This window comes from Taudactylus pleione, unplaced genomic scaffold, assembly GCF_031769625.1.
Source record: "Taudactylus pleione unplaced genomic scaffold, aTauple2 ptg000306l, whole genome shotgun sequence".
Taxonomy (NCBI): domain Eukaryota; kingdom Metazoa; phylum Chordata; class Amphibia; order Anura; family Myobatrachidae; genus Taudactylus; species Taudactylus pleione.
Window position 1 is genome coordinate 2,750,787 of NW_028284707.1, and position 23,394 is coordinate 2,774,180.

Consider the following 23,394-nt stretch of genomic DNA (forward strand, 5'->3'; position numbering starts at 1 on the left):
GGCGAAAAGTCCGGCAATGGACTTTTCGCTTCAAATTGAATATGGCTCTAAGTCATAGCTGGAAAGGAGGAAACTGCTGGGAGAGGAAGGGCAGAACAAAAGAAAGGGAGAGACACTACTATGCCATGGATCAAGTCTGCTGAAGAAACACAGGACATTCCCGGTGTAGAAAAGAGAAACTTAAACAACAAAAGGGGGGAGGTGGTATAGCTCACCATCCGCACATTACCTTGGTAGGAGGGGTGCAGGGGTTTAGCGGAATGATAATTGGAAGAATGCAGCAAGGGGGAAAGCACATCTGAAGCAATTAGACCCAACAACCAGAGTAGGTAGAAACAGTAGAGCGAGGAGAGAAGGACGTAGTACATAGCAATTCTGTGTAAGTAAAAACATCCAATAAAAATAACAAACACTTCAGGGTTGAACCATCGGGACCAGATTCGCTCACTGGAGACATAAAAACCTATAGCAAGCAGTGGGTAGGCCCAGTCCCCGTGGTACCGCACCCTGAAAAAAAAAAAACAGGGATGATTCAATCGATGATCCAAAAATGCACAGAAGGAGAGAAGGAATCCACAGAACAGATCTACAGAAAAATAATGATATTAAAGACAGCTGTTATAGGCACCATAAAACCACCATATACAAGAAATAAAATAAGCAAATGTGAGAACTGTATACTTTCTAAGCTAAACTAGCAAGAACGGACTAAGGGGTCTATTTACTAAGCAGTGTTAGGAGACAGAGTGAAAAGTGATAAGGTGCCAGTCAATCAGCTCCTAACTGCCATCTTATCACTTTTCACTGTCTTCTAACACTGCTTAGTAAATAGACCCCTATATATGAGAATTACTTATGCTCTTAGTTTCCCTATTTGCATAAACACCAAATGTGGCAGGTAATGTCCAGAATTGGTTCTGAGTGCCCCATTTATGAACAAACCTAAATGCGTAGTGAGGAGCAGGCATATCGGGGCTCCGATAAATCTGACTCTCCACTGCGTACGGGGATCACGGAGGGTCCAAGATACTGCAGGAAGATGTCGGACAGGTAATTGTACATAAATGGCTACTAAACTTCACTATATATACACACACACACACACAAAGTGATGCGATATATACTGATATCTTTTAGTAGCTACAGCATGTTGTACATGAATAGACCCCAATATTCAGGGCCAGTGCAAGGTTTCTTGGCACCCTAGCATTTCTTCAGCCTTGCGCACCCCCAACCCCGGAAAGTTGCACAAGCCCTTATACAGTGCCCCCAGTAGTGGCCACCTATTCAGTGCTCCCAGTAGTGGTCCCCCTATGCAGTGCCCCTTATATAATGCCCCCAGTAGTAGTCCCCCTTTGCAGTGCACCTTATATAATGCCCCCAGTAGTAGTCCCCCCTATGCATTGCCCCCCTATGCAGTGCCCTTCATATAATACCCCCAGTAGTAGTCTCCTCCGTGCAGTGCCCCTTATATAGTGCCCCCAGTACTAGTCCCCCCCCCTGTGCAGTGCCCCCAGTAGTAGCCTACACCCAGCAGCAGTCGTGCCCACAGTAGTAACCTCCCCCCAGCAATGCCCCCATAGTAATCGTGCCCCCAGTAGTAGCCTCCCCCCAGCAGTGCCCCCAGTAGTCGTCGTGCGGTGCCCCCAGTAGTGATCCCCCCCAGCAGTGCCCCCAGTAGTGATCTCCCCCCCCCCAGCAGTGCCCCCAGTAGTGATCTCCCCCCCAGCAGTAATCCCTGCCAATCACACACGTAAAAGAAAACTCCACTTACCTTAACCCCCTGCTCCGGCGTCCACTCCTCTGTCCCCCGGGCGGGCCGCTCTGCATGATGGGAGAGACGTCATGACGTCTCCCATCAGCCAGTACGGGAGCCGGAAGAGGAACTCATGAGTGAGCTCCAGCCCAGCTCCGGCAGTGGGCGCAGCAGCCAATGAGAGTCTGTCTGACTCATCGGCTGCTGAAACAAACACAGCTGCCGGCGCCGGTGGCTGTGTGTTTGTTCCTACTAGTAGGTAGTGCGGACTGCACTTATGTGCCTAGTGGTAGCGCCGGCCCTGCCAATATTCCATATAAACCGTTGAGGATACATTTCCCCTAAAGCACATCCCTTACACTGTTTCATTCGTTTCAGCATAATACACATTTTACACCAAACAAAAAAATGAATAAACAGACTGGAGTATTATATTACAGACTGTTTTATTACCAAATACATTTATTCATCATTGTACAATTTATTATTTATTTCAAATTACAGATAAGAAAGTCACATTTCTGTAAGTAGAGTAAAAAATACAATACAGTTAGATACAAAAACACCCCAACAAAAATGACATAAAAAGGAGACACACCAACACTTTATATTGCCCATTTGAGACCACCTGCCAAAAATAAATGTAGAAAAAAATTCTGGTAACAAACCCCACTTTTCTACAAGAACATTAAAAAAAAAAAAAAAAAAGTTTGCCCATAAAGGTATTGGGTAAATTAATGGCAAGGGCTCATATCTCAAGTGAAGTGGCAACTTTTCAAGGGTAGATGCAAGGGTAATGAAAAAAACAACCCATGCATATAAGAGTCTGTCCATAATGTCGGACCCACATGGGAAAGGGACATCTTTATTTTTATGTCCTCGTGTCTCCTGACCAAGTGCATTGGTGTCATAGGTTTCAAGGTTCCTAAGGTACAGGCATCACCTCGGTCTTCTTTCTGCCACCTAAAGCTGGCCACACATCTAAAGATTATCTGTCCAACCAGCCAACTAGTTGATTGGTTGGAATGAAAATCTGGTAAGGTATGAAAGCAAATGACAATCAGCAATTTGCTCCCAAATGCTGGAAAATGGACAAAAACTGTTGTTTGATCTAAACAATTTGTTCAAACATTTAACAAACTTGTCTGAATGACAATTTTAATCTGTTTTCTGGCATTTAGGAGCAAATTGCTGATCATCAGTTACTCCCATACGTTACCAGATTTTCATTCCAACCAAATCAACTAGTTGGTCAGAGAATCTTTAGATGTGTGGCCAGCTTAAGTCCTTACCCTTAGAGATTTTACTCAAGAATCCAAACATAAAACCAATAAGATGGACAGTACAGGGGGGGGATTTGTAAAGAAAGTTGGAACTCTCCATTCAAAATGATTGTTCTGAGGTTTGGTATGGTAGCTTGAGCAAACTGTCACACTGTATTATAGTATAAGTAGTTTGTTTCCAGTGGTAGTTATTCTAGAATACTTTTATATTAGGTGCTGATGTTACTTTGTTATGCAGCCTAGTGGAATTATTGGTGTAGTATCTGAGTAGAGTTGGAGTTCTAACCCTTCACCCCCATAAACAGCATAGCGAGAGAGCTGCAGATTTCTAGGCAGTATTACGCTCAGGAGGCAAGCTGAGGCATTGAGTGCGTTTACAGGCATGCTGGGACATGCTAAATCCGCTTAATCCGCGAGTAGTAATGATGACAGGGATCCAAACCTAAGACAAATTCACACAACATGTATGTACACAAGGACAGTAAAATGAAGGATGAAGTGGGAGAGATGCTACATACTGTAGGACAGTACATAAAACAAGAGTGAAAGTGATCATCCTGATGGCATGAAGTGTCAGCTCTTGGGTAAAAACATGGATGCACTGTTTCTGCATTACTGTAACTGACAAACTGACAAGCTTGTGCAAGTGGTGCTCGAGAGATGGTCTGGAACCCACATTTATGGCAACTTTACTGGTTATATGTACTGATACACTTAGATTAGTGAGACCTTCCTCTCCAACCTAAACTATTTATTTTTAGTTTTCGGTGCTTATCTTTTAAATGCTCATACTAATTGCCCAAATCAATCACTATCAAAAACAATCGAGAAATAATCTGTTTCCATTAGAATTGAGGGCAGTGTCCGGGCGGCAGGTGACATTAATCCAGCTGGCAGTACAGCGCTTTGTGGAACACTGTACCTATAAGAAGTTTCCCCTCATACACCGACGCACACGTCGATGCCTGGAGCACTGACCCATTGTTTGCGTACACGGTGGTCACTATGGGGTTTTCGGAGTGAATGTTCTGTACGCGGATAACCTGCAACAAGATAAATAGTATAAGAAGTTAGTGCATAAAATACACATTATTGCTAAAATTTATAAATAAATGAAAATTACATTAACTGACACGAATAAAAGAGAAAGCTGCTGTGGAAAGTCAGTGTAATACAGGACATTGCTCCGTATAGGATAAACTAGGCTTTAGATGCCATTTATAAATGGTTAAAGTGGATGTTTTCATTTACTTTTTACTGCAAAAGAGCTTGTCAGCGTTATTCACCAATATAAATAGCTTATTATATATATATAAGATATTCGCCAATAAAAAACATTCAATAGAAAAAGCGTATCATTATTATTCACCAATAAAAAAAAAAACAACAGCATTTACTGAGGATTATAGTTTGTGCAACAATTCTGCATCAAAGTAAATACTTTATATATACATTGTCTATTGCAGATACAGTATATTTAAGGAGTACTGAACATACGTTAACTCTATTACAAAAAGTTTCAAAGCAATGGAGTGCAGAACATGTCATGTAACGGTGCACCTCGCACGTTAAATAACCCACAATCTAGATTTCAGAATCGACCAGTGAAATATGGAATTTAGAGTTGCGTGCACATTGTGTTTGTGTGGAGAGGCGCAATGGGGCTGCGCGTACAACTGGAGGAAGAGATCCAGCATATGCTGATACATCTGACAGCAGGAATGTTTTCTTGCGGATCCTTGAGACGTGACGCAAAGATCACTGCCGTAGATGACGGTTTAAAGCAAGATTTAATAAATGAGTGAGTGGATGTGTAATAAAAAGATTAAAACCCTCTGTGTCTGCATCCTGTCTCATATATATATATATATATATATATTCACGAGTTTTGGATAGCCAATAAGATTCGGTAAAAAAAAACGAACGGAACCGAGTAGAACCGAGCCTGCACATCCCTAATAAATAATATATATATATATATATATATATATATATATATTTGCGCCAACCTATCAACTCTCCTCTATGCAATATTCACATATGACATATCACAACCACACTCCCTAAAATAATAGGTGTCTGCTAATTAAACAGATATAGGGCAATGCGTTAATTACCCTCAAAAATGTGTGTGTAGGTGTGGTTATATCAAGCGCCTGGTGTGTTTGTGTAACAGTTATTATGGTGAAGTGACTAGAACAAAAACTTATATATTAATATTTGTGTGTATACATGTACAATATAAAGTGCTCTTTTATACCAGTGACATTTAAAAAATATAACAAAACATATAATTTTAAACAGTGAATTTAAACACAGAAATGGCAGCAAAAAACTCTGTTTTTTTAAAACTTATTGCTATAAAGTGCCAAGTGCTGTGCAAACATATGCAATAAATAACTGGGTAATAGATACAATAAATACCTCAAGTTACATAAATAAAATTCAGATATAAAAACACAGAGAAAAAAAAATTCTTAAAAATATGATAAAAAGGAGAATTTTTTCTAAAAGTAATGCTTATCTGAATTGATGATAAAAAGATTTCAAAGTCAAGGCAAGAAAAGGCAGCTTCCAACGCATTTCGTCCTTCTGGGACTTTATCAAACACACCAGGTGCTTGATATAACACCACACACACACACTTTCTTCACAGTCTGGGTACACTTCCTACGAAAATTACAAAATGAAACACCTGCACTGCATGAAGATGTAGCTGGTATGCTGAAAAGTGGGCACACCCAAAATCTCACAGAGATAAGCAGAACACAGAAAATAAATAGTAAACCAGCGCTGCATGGATAAAACCCCTTTCTTTCTCACTGGGCAATCCTGAATAAATGAGGCAATCTTCTCACACTCTCTGTCACAACTGAAACGACCACACTTACATGATCATACTTTCACGTGTGCATCTCTAGGCATCTTTGCAATCAGGATAATGCCAGGCTAAAATAAATGTGAATCTCCAACTGACATGAGCGCCCTATCCCGCATGCACATAAAGGTATCTTTCAGAGAGAGGTCCTCGTGGTGGCAAAAGAAACAAGTCTTGTTCCAAACTGAGAAGAAAAATGTAATGGAAAAAAGTATACAGATAAAAAGTGAATGTACACACTGAACGAGTCCAACACAGGGTGTGGGTGTCCCAGCCGTTACCCCAATCTGCAGTCCTAGGGAACGAGGGTGAAGTTTTCCACAAACACTGATGGTATCTCTGTGCGGGTAAGTATAAAGTAAGCTCGGTCTGAGGAGAGTCCAGCTGACTGCTTCAATGCGTTTTGAGAGTCCACCCCTCATTATCATCAAGAAGTGCCTTACCCTCAAAATGTGTTAAAGTGTACATTCACTTTTTATCTGTATACTTTTTTAATTAAATTTTTCAGTAAATTTGAGTGTTTTATTGGGAAAAACTCTTACGTAACATATCACAACGTTGCTCAGCAGGTTTAGTCTAGGCCAGACATGCTTCTTAGTAAATATACCCCCTAGAGTCTTTCCATTCAATGCAAAAATACAGTACACAACTAAATGGGTAGAGCATAATCTAAAAATAGGCTATGAGGCAGAGCTGAATGAGTACTGGGTTTGGGTGGATCAAGGATTTGGATTATTTTGTCTCGAATCTACAGATAAAAAACATGGTAACCCTGCTACCAATATTTATATGTTCAGATTCCCAGACAGGGGGAGCGGCTAGGTGGTTTGGTTGTGTAGTTGGGTTGCATTCATTTTGTTTGCTAGAGCCCACTCATGCACGTTCTATGTCCTCAGAGCCACATGTGCCCTTTTATAGGTCTTCAAAACCCCACATGCCACTTTATATCACATCAGGGCCATCTCATACCTCTTTATGTGTCATTACTGCCATCTTATGCCCATTTATAAGTCATCAGACCCCTCCATATGCCACTTTATATGCCATCAGACATATCATACCCCTATATGTCACTAGAGCCCTCACATGCTATATTATATGCCATTAGAGACAATCCCTGCTCCTTTATGTTGTTAGAGCCCCCACATGCCCCTTTATATGCCATCAGAGCCATATTATGCCTCCATACTGTGCCTAATTATATACCATTGAGCCACCTCATACTCCAAAAGGATATCTGAGCCTCCACATGCCAGAGCATGCCCCTTTACATGTCTTCAGAGCCATATCATGCCAATTTATATGCCATATCATGACACTTTATATACCATCAAAGCCTCCACTCCTTTACATGCCATCACCCACATGCCACTACATGTGGCTGTCCCTTTTGTCATCAGGCCGACACCTAGTAACATTACTTACCTTGGCTTGCCTTCATCGTGATCAATTGTTTTGTCTAACTTTAATAGTAGACTGTCACAATCAGAGCAGTGCAGTCTTTTCACAACATCACTGTCCTTTCCAAGAGGATGCAACTAAACAGGTGTGTTGGCCGCTACATGTAAACAGTGGAGTCTGCAGTTTACTGAATGCGGCAGCAAACTAATGTGGACAGAATATACCTGGAAAACCCCACTGGTGCACTGGCTTGGATAATTTCCAAAATTTGTGTCCACTTGGTGCATTTTTATAGAGTGAATCTATCTGTTTGACATGACCACTATGCAGTCTGGAAGTAGCAGATGAGGCACGTGCGAGGACAGGTAAAAAAGTATTATTTCATAACCCCAGACACAGCTCGTCCGGGATTACCTGCAATCCAGATTCTTGACAAATTTCCTAATTTCCAGACTGCCTGGAGTAATCCCGAACGAGCGTCAACTCTAGTCGGGAGGTATGTACTCCTAGCTACCAGCTCATTATGAACCAGTGACATCAATTAATTATATTGTGCTACAGTACATTCTCCTGAATATTGGTTCAGTCCACAAAATGGCGGCCACCACTGTGTGTGAGGGGGAAACAATCACATCAAGCAAAAAAGACAGAGGTAGATGGTGAGCTTTGTTTTCAGCTTATAACAGCTTTCTTATTAGATTTATTTATGAAATATTAACACACTGACCTCTGATCCAGGGACATCTTCAGCATTGTAATGGATCAATTTAAACCCATTTGGATGTGCTCCTGTCCAAACATCTCCTGTAACTGGGTCCACTGTCAGGTTATCCAGAAGTGTATCCAACTGCACCACCTATACAGAAATCATGGGGATAATGAATGCCATCATTAATGATTACTGGGGAAGTATGTGGAGGGGTGCGTATTATTTGTTGCTATTATTAGACAAGCCCACCATCTTAAAAGAGACCTCTGATAATGACTTCTCCCACCCTCCCTCCCTAATTCATGTGTAGTTTCGTTGTTCTCATGGTTCCTATGTTGTTTAATTGTGACAGTAAGGAGACTGCAGTTGCAGCCATTATAGTAGGTTTAGAATTTGGGGCGTGCTTCCCTTTTATTTGGTCAATACTGATGATACCCAACCGGTGATCCGGCGACACCACCCCTACCGAGTGGGTCCACCATTTAATGTGTTTAAAGGAGGATTAGGATTTTACACCAGTGTTTGAATAAGAAATGATAAGGCTTGCCAGGCATTTATTACCCCAGTACAAGCAGATGGGGAACAAATTAAGTAGCTTGCAACCAGTTAGACCCCCCCCCCCCCCGCCCCAATCCCATTTCAAACAGTCAAAACCAGTGATCACCATACAGTCCCAGTTATGTGCATAACCCACGTCTCCCAGCTTTGCCCATTGACCACACTCACTGGGGCCAATGACATCATCTGCACTTTTACAATCACCTTAAAAGGTAAACTGAGCCCAGGTCGTTCTATACCAGCATAGATTATCAGCATATACAATGTATTACCTTTACTGGGGAGAGAGACCAGTCGGCATGTTTTTCGAAGACATTAATTGTATGACCAATGACATCAGCCACATAGATGTACCTTCAAAAAGACACAAATGTATATTGTCAAAAATGACTATGCTTCACGTTTCCACATAAGCTCCATTTACAGTATGTGCTCTATGGAAGAATCTGCTAAGACAAGGCTGGGACTTGGCTCTAGCTATGTTCTGCAGCTATTTGGGTCAAAGCAATCATGATGTCTATATGTAAAACAAGTTATTTCGGCAATAGGTTCATTATAGAAGACACAAAGTGAAAGTTTTGTTGTTTTTTTTAAACTGCTGCATTTCCTATTGGGACTGAGGGTCTCGTTCAGACCCGCTCACAAGCGGGTCGATGTTGAGGCCCTGCGCACGCCCAGCGGCTGCACTGCGCAAGCCCCGGAGTGAGAGAAATTCTCTCGCTCCGTGACTCAATACAAAAGGGGCGGCTGTTGATGGTGATCGACAGCTCGCCCCATATTGTAGGCAGGGTGTGGGGGGGGGGGGTGTGGCTACACAAACTGAGGCGTTCCCAATGGAACGCCTGCAGTTTGGGGGCAGCCCCACTGACATCACGAGTGATGTCAGTGGTGAGCTTCCGGTTCTAATAGAGCCGAAAGCTCACTGGGGCTTGCGGTAGACGAGACCCTACCACAAGAGTCTCGTCGCAAGCCCCGATGGTCTCGACCATCGCGACCATCAACCTGGCCGCTCGCTAAAGCTGTTGGTGGTCAGCCACAGCCTAGCGAGCGGCCAGGAGGCCAGCTCAGAAGATAGAAGCGGCCGCCTTCATTCAGAGCGAGCGCTCGCATTTTGCGAGCACCTCTGAATGAGGTCCTGTGTAATTGTGTGGCAGGAGGGCGTAGTGCCGGTGCAAATACTGTATGTGCAGCAATAGTTATGGCGGCTACTTACACAAGAGGATGTATAGGGGGCAGACTAGACGCATAGATGCGGCCAACTCTGAGCACAGATAAGGGTCCGCACTCATTTCAGATCACGCAAAGTGGCCGCATCTGCAGCTGACTTGCGTACAGCTCTGAATCTGATCAATGTCTGGGCACCTATGTGGTGGTGTAAATGCTGGATCTCAGGGGAGTAGCCTTTTGGGGCCAGTTTTAATGTATGATACTCAAAGAACTTTTAGCTTTCAGTTAATATGTGGTCTATTTACTAAGCCTTGGATGGAGATAAAGTACCAGCCAATCAGCTCCTAACTGCCATGTCACAGGCTGTGTTTGAAAAATGACAGTTAGGAGCTGGCTGGCTGACACTATCTCTGTCCACTTTAGCTCCATCCAAGGCTTAGTAAATAGACCCCTTTATTCTTTAACATATTCCCGGGCCTACGATCATGTATAAAAGAAATGAATGTGAAGACATTGGTATCACATTATACTTTCTTTATATACACAGATAAAATACTCAATGAAAAATGCAAAGCCATAATAATGTACTTTTTATCTGTTGACATGGCAATTCCGTTGGCACTAAAAAATCCTGATGCCACTTCTTTCACATTGCCGGGACTGTAATACACCACGTTTGTCCACGTCAATCCAAAGAGGCGTTCTAGATGTCCCATGGTGAAATCCGTGAAGTAAAAATCGTTCGTGGCATAAAAGCTCTCTGGACCAACAGCAACAATATCATTGGCACTAAATTAAAAAATAAAACATTATATATATCATCATAGAAAAATAAATAAATACATTTGTGAGTCTGGTCAACTAATGTCACAGCTGCCACTTACTCAGCCTCAACACTTCCCAGAATTTACACAGTACACTATTCATAATACATTTTAAATGCATCAATTAGTATAAATCACAGGTTCTCAAACTCTGTCCTCAGGACCGAAAACAGTGCATGTTTTCCAGGTCGCCTCACAAAATCACAAGTGAAATAATTAGCTCCACCTGTGGATCTTTTAAAATGTGTCAGTGAGCAATGAATACACCTGCATTCCTGCGGTGTGACCTGGAAACTGTGAATCGTGTGGGGTCCTGAGGACAGAGTTTGAGAACCACTGGTATAAATTAATGTCTGTAGACCTTATATAAAGGCTTGGGAATAATAATAAACACACTTTTTTTTTTCTTTTTAATGAGTTCAGCAACCTGTCTCCCGTGGACTGATTGCCACATGACAGTACTTGTAATGTTTCTTATTTGGTTATTTAATCTAGAAAACTTAATATTCCTTCATTTAAAACATTTGTTATCTCGTGAAAAGATGATAATTTTCTTCAAAATGATTTCCATAGTGATATAAATCAAAAGAAAGCAACTTATATTTGATATTCTCTTCAGTTGAACACATAGTTTTTCACTCTTGTTGTATAATAGGATGCTGCCACTCACAATAAAACTCCAAATAAAAAATGACAAAAAGTCCAAAACTTTTTCTTATTAATTAAAAAAAAAAAAATAATGGGTTTTCACTAAAGAGAGGAAATAATTATAAAATTACTGTAAAGTTGTAGTGTGTAAGAAGGAAGCTATAGCACAGCGTTTCTCAGCCCTGGTCCTAACAGTTCACATTATCCAGTCACCTTGCAGGCACATAGAATGTACAGTATTACTAACTGACACATTGTAATGATCCACAGGTAGCCTAGAAAATGTGGACTATTCCAGGACCCGAGGACCAAGTTTGAGAACCACTAATATAGTTCATTAAACTAATTTGAAATAGAGGAGACCGAGGGGCCTATTCATCAACACTAAAATAACGTTTTTAAGGACATTTTCCTTAAATAACGTTATTTTGGTATTCATGAACAGACTTAGCACAGGAGATATCACAGATATCTCCTTGCTAAGTTCCCCTGTGTTAATTTCCACACTCCCCATACATTAGTATGTGGATGTGGAAATTGTGGTATTCATCAAATTCCGAAAATTATGAATTTTCGGAATTTGATGCAGTTACTATTCGCCACTGTGAGGTGGCGAATAGCAGAATCAACTTACCTGTATCCGCGCGTGCAGGTCCCCCGACGAGTCCCTCCGGCGCTCTGCTCCATCCTCAGGCTCCGGAGGCTGGATGGACATGTGTGCTCCCCAGCAGAGCACAAGAAAGTTTAGAAAAAAAAAAAAAAAAAAAAATTTTTTTCTTTTTTTCTAATCTGTCATGTGGTCTGCTGGGAAACCACATGACAGACCAGCAGGACGGAGCCGGAGGCTGCAGCGCGGACAGGTAAGTCTGGGGGGGGGGAGGTGAGCGGAGGGGTGAGGGGGGTCGGGGGGTACACAAACTTAACGCATCTGTAGGCAGTGCTGCGCATGCGCTGGTTTTACAGATGTAACAGCGCATGCGCAGCACTGTTTCCAGATGCGATAAGGTAGTGTAGGCAGGGAAAAGTATCTATTTCCCGAAAAGCTGTCATCGCAAAAATGACAGCTTTTCGGAATAGATACTTATGGAGAGGTGGAATGATGAATTCCACCTATAATTAGCTAGAACGCCATGCGAGTTCTAAACCTAATTATCTCGAGAGAATTTTTAGGTTTAATGAATAGGCCCCCCGAGTCAATTTTGTATATTTCTAGCCTCCGAGATCAGAGACTTCAAACTATTTTGAAAAAGAATCAGGTGAAACGTGTATGTAGAGATTGGTGAGACAATTCTAAAAAAACGAATTTTAAAAAAATAATACGGAAACTTTGGAAAGATATACAATGTCATTAAAAGCATTGAAATTGTCTTAACAAGAGTCTGTTCTTCAGGCAGAAATCTATACACTAACAATACAATCTCAGGACTGTTTCAGTGAGATGGACTGTGCCCTTATAGAGATATACAAATCAATGAGAACAGGAAAACTGTATCACATGGCTCAGACAGGAGATAGACTCTTTTCCTTTCTGTATCTAAGTTATTTGCCTGATGCCTATAAAGCTGAATCTATAGAAGATAAAATATATATCTTAATGGCACAAGGATGCAGGGATTAGAGATAAGAACCAATTGTGAAACTTCAAAAAGGTAACCGAACATGCTCAAACAAACTGTATTGCTATGATATTGAAAATCCAATCTGAATATTGTTAACCCCGAAACACACTAGGTCGATGAGTCGGCTGTTCGGCTGCCCCATTGATCTGACGATTGGTAAGTGCATACACACTTACCGATCGTGTGCCCGATGTGCCGAGCTTGATGTCACAACTAGGTGGGCATTTGAATTTGCTCGCCCAGCTGAGATGTCTGTCACAGACGATCCCTGCAGCATGTGTACTGGCGATCAGCTGGTCGTCTGTACACACCAACAGATGACCAATATATCGCCCATCTGCTGTGCTGCAGGGCCGATCCGATATGTCTGTGAACGAAGTCGATGTACTATAGAGATATATTGGACGTACAATGATATGGCCGATATATCCATCAGTGTGTACCCAGCCTTACTCTCACAGTGGCATAAACTGGCTCCCAGTTTGACCGTACCAGTAGTGGAAGATTCAATCAAATTATATCTTGTGGACAATAGTGCATGACAAAAAATATATAGCAAAAATTAAATCAAAATACTACACCGTTCACATGAAGGAAAAGGGGACTGATCACACTGCCAATAAAAATCATTTAGCCACCTATCCATCTGACCACACCGATGTGGTATTAAACAATGACGTTCAGAAGGTTGATTCTCAGTATTTTAACATGGAGGGGAAAAAAATCGTCATGTCAGATATCGACATGCACAATGTCAAGATTGGCAGACTGTCAATGTTGTTAAGGTCAACCATGTAGTCTCCCATAGGGCTCTTAACTAACCCATATTTGCTAACTCTCCCTGACTCCCTGAAGAGACTAGTAATCTCCCCGATTGCAACTTACCCCTATTATGAAGCTGTTATATACGCTGTTATATAAAAAAAAACAAAAACAGAGATATAGGCACAATTATCCCTATGGCTACATGCATTGTCTGAAAAGTATCAGTAAGAACGAACTACTTCTTGTTGATTAAAACACACTAACTGCTTTGGGGCTTATTTACATTTGAATGGAAGTCAGATTTATGACACGTCCCTCAGATGTAGCAGGACACGCCCACTTTACCACCACGCTCATAGACGCTGCTTTCACAATCTCCCTGAAATGCTTTTTCAAAAGTAGGCAAGTATAAACTAACACTAACCGCAGCTTGACCCTAACCCTAAAAATATCAGGTGTTTTCCTTGTGTCTGTAGACATTGAGACATTGTGTCTGTAGACATTGAGACATTGTGGATGTCAACATGTTCAATTCAGACCATGTCAAAATTCTTCCGTCAACATTCTGAATCTATACAGACTACGCCATATTGAATTAACGTTATAAGCTTAACGCGAAAAAGACCCATAAGAGGATTGTGGAAAGAATGAGGTTTGTGGTTTACAATAATGAATCACTATTGGTGGGGGGAATCAAACCCTTTTTGTGGTAAACCTTAGAAATATTGGTTTCCCTATAAGGTAAGAAAATCTATTACTCCCACATATGTAATAAAAGGGCCAGATATTGGAGTCCCGCAGCCAAGGCTGTCGAGCACTCTGACAGGCCCGGGTACTGGGGGGTGCCGTCGCCACGCCCCCTCTCCCCCCAAAAATCGTAAGAAATTATTCTGTGCTGGACCAGAAAGCGGCGCCGTGCATTAAACACAGGGTGAGGGGGGGGCCTCCAGGCAAAGGGGCATGATCAGTGTGTAACACAACACATAGGGTAGGGCAAAGGTCTGAGACATAGGGGACCCAGATAGTACATAATAAGGGATCACTTTGAAAAACGATGTATCTTAAAAGTAAACAGGACAGTACTGGGTTGGGAAAGCAGGAGCACAGGCATTAACCCAGGGTTGTCGACTTTTGATTTCTCCTCCCCGGGAGAAGCCTGGGGAGGAGAAATAGGTGGGCGGAGTTGAGGGTGGGGCCGACCGGGTTGCAGCATTAAGCCCCGCCCCCTCGTAGGAATTACCCGCGACCGCTGAATATTTACAAGAGGGGGCGGGGCCTAATGACGCGATTCTTATAAAATTGCGTCATTAGGCCCCGTCTCCAATGTGCAGACCAGTCGACACACTGTAATATTCTCCCCATTCTGCCCACTTCACTAGGAAGTGGGCAGAATGTGGGAGAAGTGCCTACCCTTTTGGGGGTGCAGGGGTTACCCAAAAAATCGTGAGCCTCCCGCAACTTCTGGGGGGGTAGACAAGTATGCATTAACCCCAGCCTCTGAATCTACGGGGCACATTTACTAAATTGAGAGTTTTTAGAAGTGGAGATGTTGCCCATAGCAACCAATCAGATTCTAGCGATCATCTTCTAGAAGGTGCTAGTTAAATGTTAAGTAGAATCTGATTGGTTGCTATGGGCAACATCTCCACTTTTAAAAACTCTCAATTTAGTAAATATACCCCTACGTATTTGATATTAGGACCAGGGCAGAGTCAAAATCAGATAGCAGACGCTTAGCCACCAGATGGTAGCAATAATAATGCAGAGGACAGAGAATAGTAATTACACATACATATAAACTGGGTTCAGCAGATACAAAAGTGCAGCACACAGAGAGCAGTGCATAAACTAGACAGTGAGTAAGAGACAGAATACCAGCACAGGAGCAAAAAGGTAAAAAAAACAGCAATATTGAATTGGTCCTCTAAAATGTGCGAGTCTGGGAAAGGTTGCGGTTCTCAACAGCCCAGGGAACAACCGTGCAGGGAGCTTGAAAGATGCTATAAGAACTCGCAGAGATGGCAACTGAGTCCAGATGGAGGCAAAGGGCCCCTGTGACCACAAAAAACAAACAGCAAGAGAAAGTGGGTGACAGGGAGAGGCAGAGATAGACTCATAGTGTTTGTATTGTTTATCAACCCTTTTGCAGAAAATTTAGTCAAAACCATTTCTGTATAATTTTCTGCATCACTGCTATGTACCGATAGCCTAATGCAGGAGATTTCACAGAAAAGGGAAGTTTTATAGAGCTTGGTCCCAAATGTTACAGATGGCGATAACCACTGTATGCCTATGGAGACATTTCTGGGAGGAGAAGGATCTCGTGATCCCTCTCCGACAGCCTCCATTCTTCCTCCAAGTTTTTTCGAAAACAGAAACGGTGTCAGCTATTGTGGAAAAGTCTTTAAAAATTATAAAAGAAAAGAAAAAGACTCCTCCAATTTGAACAGTGTCTTTTAGAAAGTGCTATCCCTGTAGAAATTTTTGATACATAGCGGGGAGAGTCATGTTAAAAATGATTATTCCTGCCACAACCAGGATTGTTAATAAATAGGCCCAGAAATAAGTTGGTCATTTAATAATATAAGAGGAAACAACTTGCCTGGCACAAGCTACCACAGACACAGTAAGGCTTATTTAGAAAGATGGTAGCCATACCATGTATGTGAAGAAATGGGCGTGATATGGCATGGTCAGGATGCCACCGGTCAAGAGACAGACAACGGCATCCCGATCGCCAGCACGCCAACGGGGGCTCCGCAAGTACACTAACCCTCCCCCCTTCACCCCCTAACCCTCCCTTCCTGCACCCAAACCCTAACCCGCCCCCCCACGTGGTGCCTAAACCTAACCTCTCCGCCCCCGGAGCCTAACACCCCCCCCCCCTACCCCGTGTGGTGCCTAAACCTAACCTCCCACAGAGCCTAACCCTCCCTGTGGTGCCTAAACCTAACCCCCCCCTACGGCATAAAGTTATACGTACCTGCTGTACCATCATTCGGGATGCCGGACGTCGGTATTTAGACCACGCCATCTCATACCACGTCTAGATTCCTGCGCCGGTCTTTAGACCTGGTTCGGGATTTCGGCAGCCGGCATCCCAAACGCCACCAAATTACATCCCATGAAGACACCCATAGCAACCAGTCACCCTGTTACTACAAGTTACTTGACAAGTATTAAGTATATCAAGTTAAACTCTTTTTTTAATAACGTGTCCAGTAGCAGTTACTTTAACTGGATCCACAAACAGTAGAGAAAAACAAGCATCTTGATTTCTGCCGTTTCCCGTACCTGTGCAGGAGCGCGTGTTTCACTGTTTTCTGGTGAACAAGGACATTTTCCTCTTCTGCATATTTAAATATCTCAATGGTGGTTTGGTAGTTCGGATGATTCACCACAAAAAGGTAGACTGTGTCATCTGAAAAGAATGGGGAAAGACAAGCAGCTTACAATCGGCCATAATATTGATTCAGAAAGGGTCAATGTGGCTGGTAAAGGCAACCTAAACACATTCTTTAGCCATCAGTGGCGCACTTAGGTGGGGTTTGTGGTTCCCCAAACCCTCCCCTATCTCCGCCTACACTCAATTTACCAGCTCATGCCAACAAAAGGGGATTATTATAGAATTATTTGAATTTTAAAAAAATTCCTCCCTCTTCATAAAAAATTATAAATATTCCTTCCTTCTATATATAAAATCTTTATTAAAATAATAAAGGGTCTTTTTGATAAATATTATTCTGTTCCCGCCATCATGAGATGAAAATGTTAAATCCCCCCTCAAGAAATCCTACGTTTTCCCCTGGCCATAGTGGAGAAGTAAAATGTTTGGTCTTCTTAAAGAAATATTTATAAGATATGAGTGTCCTTTCCCTCCCTATTCATACAGTATTCAGAGAATCTAAATTTGTAACTAATGAAATAGAGTTTAATACAGTGAATAATGCACCACAGCTAAATAAGCAGTAAGCTGATAATGGAAAGAATTCAGTTACCCGTGTTAACGGGAGGTAGCCTCAGGCTTTAACGTCCGGGGCTAATCATAAAACGTACATTAATACAGGTTATGGGGTGTTAACGCACAGGATCCATGATAAGTCCACGGACCTGTGCGTTAACTGCCAGTTATCACGCGATGACTGCACAGTGAACGGGAATTTCTATTCGGGTCTCAGAAGACCTGAAAAGAAATCCCCGATAATCGGGGCTAATGGAGTATGAGCAAACGAACAATTAGCCCCAGTATGTGCTATTATATGATTGTTGAGCTGTAAATAGCAGGTTATAATAAATATAACAGGAATTGTATTTATATAGCGCTTTTCTCCAGCAGTCGCTTCACAAGCAAGAAAAAAACAAAGCGCATAGGTTTAGTATTACAGCATAAAGAAAACAAAACCGAAAAACAGTGCACAGGGACAATAAACATAATGCAGGGTTAGTGCAGCCATTTTGGTAATAAATTCCACAGGTTACATAACCCACCCATGAAAGAAACAAGACGAGACAGCCATTTTGGGCGCGCAGCATAGATTTCCCTGTGTGGAATAAGCAACGCCTAGAAGAGATGACACACAATGGGAAAGTTGCAGCATACTAAAGGTTAAAGAAGAGCCCTTATATAACCATCAGTTCCAAGTATTTTTCATCCCACCTAGGATCATACCAGTGGAGGCAGCCATCTTGGGCGCACTACAAAGGTTATAAAGTGTAGGATATTATTAAGCCATACAAGAAACTATGACATATGGGTGACAAACTTTGTAAAATGCTATTCACTGGATGAATAAGTCCACGTGTTGTTCATCCTGCCCAAGAAAGAACCATCTGAGGCAGCCATATGGGGCGCACTGCGTAGGTTACATCCGGCATGGTGTACAATTAGCGGAATTATAACATCCAGGTGGAGAGAAGAATAAAAAATTAATGAGAAGATGAATACAACGGCATTAAACGGAAGTATTAAAAGAATGGTGACAGCATTATAAAAACTATGGTAAAGTTAAATCAGAAATCAAAAATAATAGCGTAAACTACAACAAACCGCGCAACTGCGCCTAGTGTCTCCCTCTCTTGAGGAGTGTGATTGGGCTGCAGCATGACACTGCCCCTGAACCCAATCTCAGAGGAGTTGAATGGAGAAGTAGCCTTACTGAGCTACAGCGTGTGCAAGAAACAGTTATTTAAGGTAATTATGTGCAATATTGATTTGTTTATTGCAACTAGGGGTGGGCACCGGCCACTTTTCGTGTTTTGTGTTTTGGTTTTGGATCTGGATCTTTCTTCGTGTTTTGGATCTGGATTGGTTTTGCCAAAACCACCCTTCCGTGTTTTGGATCTGTATTTTTTTTTTAAAAAAAGCATAAAAACAGCTAAAATCACAGAATGTGTTGATTTTTCTGCTCCTATGCTATTATTAACCTCAAAAACCTTAATTTCCACTCATTTCCAGTCTATTCTGAACACCTCACAATAGTGTTTTTATGTCCAAAAGGTTGCACCGAGGTAGATGGATGACTATGCTAAGCGACACGAGTGGGCGGCACAAACACGTTGCCCATCTAGGAGTCTAGGAGTGACACTGCAGTGGCAGACAGGATGGCAGTTTGAAAAACTAGGCCCCAAACAGTACATAATGCAAAGAAAAAAAAGAAGTGCAAGATGGAATTGTCCTTGGGCCCTCCCACCCACCCTTATGTTGTATAAAGAGGACATGCACACTTTAACAAACCAATCATTTCAGCACCAGGGTCTGCCACACGACTGTGGCTGAAATGATTGGTTCGTTTGGGCCCCCACAAAACAAGCTGGCAATTAATCTGGCCCTGCACAAACTGGCTCTACGGAGGCAAGATGTCGTCCTCATCCTCCTCATTCACCGATTCATCACCCTCTTCAATGTTGTGTACATCCTCATCGAGTATTAATTCGTCCCAGCTGGAATCCACCACCACAGGTCCCTCTGTACGTTCTGGAGGCTGGTCTCCCTGGAAGAGTTGATAATTCATTTTTATGAACATCATCTTCTCCACATTTTGTGGAAGCAACCTCCTACGCCTTTTGCTGACAAGGTTCCCGGCTGCACTAAACACTCTTTCGGAGTGCACACTGGAGGGGGGGCAACTCAGGTAAAATAGAGCCAGTTTGTACAGGGGCCTCCAAATTGCCTCTTTTTCCTGCCAGTACATGTACGGACTGTCTGACATGCCTACTTGGATGCTGTCACCGATGTAATCCTTTAACAGACAGACGCACACTTGTCGCTGCTGCTTTGAGGATGCAGGTGCGGCTACAGCCCACACATTTCACAAAGACAGGAAAAAAAAAAGAAGAATTTTTTTATTGTTTGTGGAGCGCACTTTGAGGGTTACACCACCCTTTAACAGACAGACGCACGCTTGTCGCTGCTGCTTTGAGGACAGTATCATATGCAGTGATAGTAGACTTGTCAGAAATTGTTGGCACGTCCTTCAGTCCGGACCAGATGTCCAAACCGGCCCTTGACTTATAACACAGGCGCACGCTTGGCGCTGCTACGGTGTTGATGCACGTACGGCTACATCGCACACAAGTCACAAACACATAAAAAAATTAGTTTATTTTTTGGAGCACTTTGAGGGTTACACCACCCTTTAACAGACAGACGCACGCTTGTCGCTGCTGCTTTGAGGATGCAGGTGGAATCTAGACGGATTTGGAACCGGGGACACACTACCTCCATCAATTGTCTAAATCCCACTGCACTAATGGCGGATACCGGACGCACGTCTAACACCAACATAGCAGTCAAGGCCTCAGTTATACGTTTTGCTTCAGGATGACTGCTGTCGTACTTCATCCTCCTCGCTAGGGACTGTTGGAGGGTCAATTGTTTAGTAAAAGTAGTGATGTTCCTACTTCCTCTCTGGGATGATGAACAACTCCCAGCAGCAGCAACAGCACTAGGAGGAAGTGGTTCTTGATCTTTCCCTATTTTATTTTTATCGGAGAAAGTTTGGTCCTCCATTTATGTTATATTGATATATACGTGCGGCTAAGGCGCACAAACACATAGAAAATATTTTTTTATTTTTGCTGGAGAGTAGTGCACTTTGTGGGTTACACCACCCTTTAAGAAATGAGCCAGCCGGCTCTTTACTTATGGGACACAGGCGCACGCTTGGCGCTGCTCCTCTGTTGATGCACGTGCGGCTACTGCGCACACAATTCACAAACACAAAAAAAAAATTATTTTTATTTTGTTTGGAGTGCCCTTTGGGGGTTACAGCACCCTTTAACGGACAAGCCAGCCGGCCTTTTACTTATGGCACACAGGCGCACGCTTGGCGCTGCTCCTTTGTTGATGCACGTGCAGCCACAGTGCACACAATTCACATACACAGAAAAAAAATATTTTTTTTTGCACTTGGGGGGCGGGGGGGGGGGGGGGTAGCACCCCTGACGGACAGAGCACCCCCTGGACAACACTACAGCACCCCTTTAGGACTGGGACACTGCACAAGACTTTGGAGTGGACACAGCCCCTATGGACAACTGACTGCACAACACAGTCCAGCCAGCCCCTATGGACTTTGAAGGAGTGGACACAGCCCCTATGGACAACAGCAGAACAGCGCAGCACAGCACAACACTACACTGCACTGCACTGCACTGCACTACACTACACTACACAGCCCAGCCAGCCCTAACTCCCACCCTACCTCTTCACTGTCCACAGCCGAGTGAGAAAATGGCGCCGACGCGGGTACCTTATATAGGATCCAAAACCTGCGAGACCCGGAAGGCGGGATGATGACGTTTTGCCTTGATTTCAGATCAGAGTCAGGAGGGAAAAGTCGAACCTGACTCGGATCGGCCTCGGATCAGGGGGGCTCGGATTTCAGAAATCCAAACCCGCTCACCCCTAATTGCAACTAGTGTAAAACATCAAAACTATGTAAGTTTTTTTCTTGCCCCATTGTAGGACAGTTCTATTCATTGTTTACACTGCATTTAAAAAAAATTACTGAGCACAGAACCTTTTAGTAAATGCACCAGGTAATGTTTTTTTTTTAATCCTTTTTCCTTGAAAAAGCCATAAAATTAGATTTTCTGTATATGACGAAGGAGCAACTGAAATTAGGTAATCTAAGCGTCTAAAGGTTCTATACACTATCACTTAATTTCTACAAAAGCAGATGAGAATTAACATTTTCACCTGATCTGTAGAAATTAAGCGTTCTACTCATGTAGAACATGAAGTTGCTACTAAAAAAAAAATATATCACTATATATCGCATCACATCGATGCGATATATAGTGATGTTTAGTAGCCATTCATGTGCACTTACCTCTCTGATGTCTTCATGCGATGTCCGGCCCCACCACGATCCCTGTACGCAGTCAGAACACAGACATATCGGGTGCCCGATATACCTGCTCCTCACTGGACATGCGCCAGCGTCCGAGAGCAGCAGGTCACCTCAGACTTGCTGCAAAGGATGCCGGGAAAAGGGGGCGGAGCCAGCGCCGGATGCCAGACAGACAACAGGGAAGTATGCAGCTTCCTTGCGCTGTCCGACTTGTGGTACAGATAACGCCATCCTTAGATGGCAAATCTGTACCGCAGGACAGGACTGGAAAGCTGAGCTTTCCGTCCTTTCATGAATCAGACTCACCATACAAAAGTACGATAATGCGATGCAGACATGGAGCAGGGGTACTGCTGGGGAAGTAATACACCTCTCCGCTATTAACTAGCTCCATGATTAGCACGAAGCAGAGAAGACCCCTGATTTGAGCTAAACAAGGTTCTTCTCTGCTTCATGAATAGACCCCTTAAATGTCTGGGTCATTCATCAAAAAGGTAATGCAGGAGATATCACAGATATCTCCGGCTTACCTTTCTCTCCCGATGTGTCCTACTCTCCCCATACACTAGTATCACAGATATCTCCTGCTTACCTTCCTCTCCAGATGTGGCCCACTCCTCCCATACACTAGTATCACAGATATCTACTGCTTACCTTTCTCTCCCGATGTAGCCCACTCCCCCCATACACTAGTATCACAGATATCTCCTGCTTACCTTTCTTTCCCGATGTGGCCCACTCTCCCCATACACTAGTATCACAGATATCTCCTGCTTACCTTTCTTTCCCGATGTGGCCCACTCCCCCCATACACTAGTATCACAGATATCTCCTGCTTACCTTTCTTTCCCGATGTGGCCCACTCCCCCCATACACTAGTATCACAGATATCTCCTGCTTACCTTTCTTTCCCCATACACTAGTATCACAGATATCTCCTGCTTATCTTCCTCTCCCAGAATGGCCTGCTGTCCCCATACACTAGTATCACAGATATCTCCTACTTACCTTTCTTTCCCGATGTGGCCCACTCCCCCCATACACTAGTATGGGGATAGAATTCATCAAGCTTCGAAAATACAATATTTTCAGAGCTTGACTGTGGGAGCGTTTGCTCCCACTCAAACCCGGGCTGTGAATCTCCGCCCCTGACCGGCTCCTTCCACTGGACGTCAGGGCTTTGTGCGCTTGCATGAACTCTAGGTCACACAGACGCTCTAGCACGAGTCAAAAGGAGCAGTGAAGCCGCTTCGGGGAGACAAGTGATTTTCGGATCAGCTGTCTCCACGCCAGACTAATGATGAATTGCTCCAGCACTCGCGGTATGTTAATTATCTGGGTATGCTCGGACCCCGATAATTAACATAATGAATAGACCCCAAAAAAACCTTTCTTCAGAAAGTCCAAACTTGTTACCTTCCAACCAGAGACG

At 43.0% G+C, this 23,394-nt stretch overlaps 1 protein-coding gene across 1 annotated transcript in view; it reads right to left on the reverse strand.

The window, feature by feature from the left end:
• Positions 1-2,183: 2,183 nt before the first annotated feature.
• Positions 2,184-23,394, reverse strand: part of LOC148511449 (serum paraoxonase/arylesterase 2-like) — a 60,394-nt gene continuing 39,183 nt past the window's right edge. Inside the window, exons 5-9 of the mRNA XM_088442195.1 lie at positions 16,903-17,029; positions 10,341-10,541; positions 8,858-8,939; positions 8,046-8,174; positions 2,184-4,082 (exon numbers count right to left, since the gene is read on the reverse strand). Of these exons, the coding sequence (XP_088298321.1) occupies positions 3,921-4,082; positions 8,046-8,174; positions 8,858-8,939; positions 10,341-10,541; positions 16,903-17,029 (701 nt within the window). The 3' untranslated portion in view covers positions 2,184-3,920. The remainder of the gene's footprint in view (positions 4,083-8,045; positions 8,175-8,857; positions 8,940-10,340; positions 10,542-16,902; positions 17,030-23,394) is intronic.